The 3861-nt window shown below is 67.0% G+C and overlaps 1 protein-coding gene across 1 annotated transcript; it reads right to left on the bottom strand.

The window, feature by feature from the left end:
- Window positions 1-2949: 2949 nt before the first annotated feature.
- EMIHUDRAFT_56349 (hypothetical protein) lies at window positions 2950-3537 on the bottom strand (the record flags this gene model as incomplete). Its single annotated transcript, XM_005761517.1, has 1 exon — window positions 2950-3537. A coding segment is annotated over one exon (588 nt), but the record flags the coding sequence as incomplete, so codon positions are not given.
- Between the last annotated feature and the right edge of the window lie 324 nt (window positions 3538-3861).

Genomic DNA, 3861 nt, shown 5'->3' with positions numbered 1-3861 from the left:
GGAGGAGGAGGAGGAGGAGGAGGAGGGCGGCACGGCGAGCGGCAGCTCGGCGGATGTCACCGCGGAGTGCCCCGTCCACGTCATGGTCGTCTCTGCCACGGCGGAGACGAGCCCCGTGCAGCTCACGACGCTGCGGCTGGTCAGCGGCGGCAGGCGTGGCCGGCTCTGCGGCGACCTCTGCTTCTTCCTGCGCGCGCACGCGGGATGCCCGGTCGTGGGGGATCGGTACGCGAGGCGCGAGCGCGGCGAGCTGCCGCGTTACTGCAACGCTCTCAGGAAGAGCCGTGCGCGGCCTCAGATCAGCTGCATCGGGGTCGGGGTGGGAGGGGGCGGCGTTGAGGGTGAGGTGCGGGTGGAGCTCGCTGTGCCGCCCCGGCTGCTAGCGAGCACGTGGTCCACGCCCGAGGCGGCGAGGGGGGCGAGGGGAGAGTGCGGGTTGAGAGGGGTGAGTGATCCGTTTTGAAACGCGTCAAACACCTCTATCGTCTATCCTTCGTGCTTCGAGTTTCCTTCGAGGACCCAGTGAAGGCCCATTCGCATTCCCCGCGCCATTCTTTCTCGGCTCTGAGGGCGGGGGCGCAGGTAGAGGTAGGGCTGGCGTGTGGGGCCTCAGGTAAAGGTAAACCTGTCTCAGACCGCCGGAGGTAGAGGTAAACGGAGCCCAGGTGAGGGCAGGTAAACGTACGCCCGTGAACGTGCCCGCCGAGGGCTCGAGGTGGGACGACGCACAAGGCCGCGAGCGCTTCGCCTGCGGCGCGCCTGCCCGGCCATGGACCAGGCTTCACCGCCGCTTGCCGACGGCTGGATTGAGGCGACGGCGCTGGACGGCAGCGCCTACTACATTAACACGAGCACGCAGGAGACGCGCTGGCAGCGGCCCGATCCAGCGCCTCCGCCGCCTCCGCCACCGCCGCTCCCGCCGCTGCCGCATCTCCCAAGCGGCTGGCAGGCGCTCAAGGCCCCTGATGGCCGCACTTACTACGGCAATTCCATCACTGGCGGGACCAGCTGGGAGCCACCTCAGCCTCAGCTGCAGCAACCGCCGCCGCCGCCGCCGCCTCCACCGCCGCCGCCGCCGCTTCCACCGCCACCGCAGCTGCCAGGTGCCGCCGCCGCAGGCACCGCCGCCACCACCGCTGCGCCACCCGCTGCCACCACCACGACCATCACGGTCTTTTTGGTAAGAGTCGGTGCTCCGAGGGCTTCTCAAAAGCCGACTTCCACGGCAGGCCGGGCCAGTCGGACCCGCTGCCCCTGGGGAATGACAGCTTCTTCCATCCCAAGCTGATCCGGCTGACCTTCGACGGCTTGGTGCGGCCGACCCGCGCATCGTTTGAGTCCTCGATCGCGTCCGGGCTGAGGCTTGACAATACGGTCATGCTGCGGTACAGCTTGGTGCTGTCCGGCGCGCAGGTCATCACGCCGATCGCGGATGACGACGCGATCGTCACGTACCTCGAGCAGCAGCCTCTACATGCGATGCAGGCTCTCGAGGTGCCACGCTCGGTTATCCACGTGACCAACTCGGCGCGCGCCATTGTCAAACTCACGCCTCAGGCGGCGGCGGCGGCCCAGCACCTAGCTGCACAAGCGACAGAGCCTGCGCGGCCGAGCATGTTTGCCAATCTCGCTGCCCGCACATCGCAGCAGTCGCAGGAGAAGCAGCAGGCCGCAGTAACCGCCGTGATCAAGGCCGTCACCGAGGTTTTGCGCGATGCCGGCGATGTGAGCGATCCCCCGGCTCCCCACCGCCCCAATTTCACCCGCACTTGTTCACCGTTCGCCTGAATAGAGCTCTTCCTTTCCTCCCCCTCTCCGTCACTCCGCCGCTCCCCACCGCGAGTCACCGCTCCGACTTTCACGTTGTAGGAGTTCCTTCTCGCAGAAGAGATCACGGCCGACTCCTTCCTCGCGCCAGGCGACATGGACCTTCTCAAGCTGAGCCAGGCCCTCCAGTGCCACTTGGGGAATGCCGTCCTCAAACGCGTGCTGCCAGAGGCGCTCGACGAGACGAAGGTGACCACGCCCCGGGCGCTGGCCGAGTACCTGCGGCTCCCAGAGGTATCGTGTGCGCCTCGCGTGCCGTCGGCCGAGCATGGGCGGCAGATGCGCGAGCTCGTCGAGTTGAGAGCGAAGCTCGTCGACTTTGAGTCTTTCCTAGCGCGTGTGGACACATCTCTCCAGGCTTTGGGTGAGGGTGACGCCGACCGCGCCGAGCGAGAGAAGGTCGAGCCGCTGCAGCACCGGCGACGCGAGGCGATCGCTCTGCTCAAGACAAACTTCTGCAGCTCGAGTCTCAGCTCCGCCCCTTCGGTCTGGACGCCCCGCTCGTCGCGACGCTCGACGACGCGTCGGTGCCAGAGGCGAGTCGCCTCAAGGCTGCGTGCGAGGCGGCCGACGCGCAGGGTCGTCTGATGGTACTCGGCAAGGCGACCGATGTACAGCAGTCGGCTAAAGAGCATGCCATCAATCGATTGGTTGACGACATCCTCTCCCGTTGGCGGACCGGCGCCGGCACCGCTGCGGGGAGCGGCGAGGCGTTAGCAGGCGAGTCATCGGAGGGTGAGGCGTCGGAGGGTGAGTCATCAGAGGGTGAGGACGCCGTTCTATTTTTTTCTAATATGTAACAAAATTAATACGAGATAGCTGCGAGATCACTCGAGATCACTGGAGATATCACGCACAGGTAAATCACGGCTACGTCGCTCAGAGGTAGAGGTAAAGGGCCCGCGGCTGCCCAGAGGTAAAGGTAAGAGGGCCGCAGGCCCTCAGAGGTAGAGGTAACCTAGACCCCTCCTACTCGGCCCTCAGAGCCGATCTTTCTCCCCGATACCGCATACGGCTTTATATGTCTCTCTGGGTCACGTGTGGGTTGTGTCTCGCAAAAGTCAAAAAGTCAAATTGATTTTTAAGCCGCTACGAAGACGGTTCCTCTCCCGGCGTGGCACCTCGAACGCGCACCCAATGGTTCGCTCCCCATTTCTCGCCGGCCGTCACGCGGCAGCCAGCGTGCACCGCGCACGCGTCCCTGCTGCCGTCCTCGCCGTGGTTGTACCACAGCAGCGCCGCGCCGCGGGCCGGCTTCACGACCAAGCCGCCGCCCGCCGCCGCCGGCTCGGCCAGGGCCAGCGCCTCGTCTGGGCTCATCGCGCCGTCGGCGGCGGGGAAGGCGGTCTCGCCGCCGCCCTCGACCTCGTTGAGGTAGTAAAAGGCGGTGAGCAGGCGCGGGAGGAAGGCGGACGAGTCGTGGTGCATCCCGAACGCCGCCCCCTGCGAGTAGTGGACCAGCTGGATGTCCTCCCCGCCGGCCACCTGCTGCAGCGGAAGCCGCGTCAGCGCGGAGAGCCGCTCCTGCAGCTCGCGCAGCAGGCCGTCCTCCGCCGCCGGGAGGAAGACGCTCTCGGAGGTGCGCTCGCTCGCCGACGCGTTGCCCATCGTCAACGACTGCTGCAGCCGCGGCCTTGCGAGGCCAATCAGCCGCTCGCACTCGTCTTCGCTCAGAAAGTCGCGCACCAAAAAGGAGAGCGGGCGGAGGGAGAGCGTCTGCATACTCCACGACGTGCCGTCGGGCAGCCGCAGCGTGCGCACGTGCCCCACCTCGACGCCCTCCCACCGAAAGCTCGCCGGCGCCGGCGCCGCCGCCGAGCCACCGAGCGCCTCCGCCTTTGCGTACCATCCCGTCGCCTCCTCTTGCGCGCCCTGCGACATGCGGATGTTGCCCATCAGGTGGTGGGCCTGGACGTACCCCTCCTTGTGCTCCATCGCCAGCTCGCAGTGCCGCCGCGCCTCGGCCAGCTTGGCATCGTCGCCGCTCTCCGACAGCACGACTGCGAGGTTGAAGTGCGCCTCGGCATAATCCGG

Source organism: Emiliania huxleyi (assembly GCF_000372725.1).
Source record: "Emiliania huxleyi CCMP1516 unplaced genomic scaffold EMIHUscaffold_705, whole genome shotgun sequence".
Lineage (NCBI taxonomy): Eukaryota > Haptophyta > Isochrysidales > Noelaerhabdaceae > Emiliania > Emiliania huxleyi.
The sequence above is the reverse complement of the archived record's forward strand: the minus strand, read 5'-3'. Positions and strand labels throughout refer to the sequence as shown.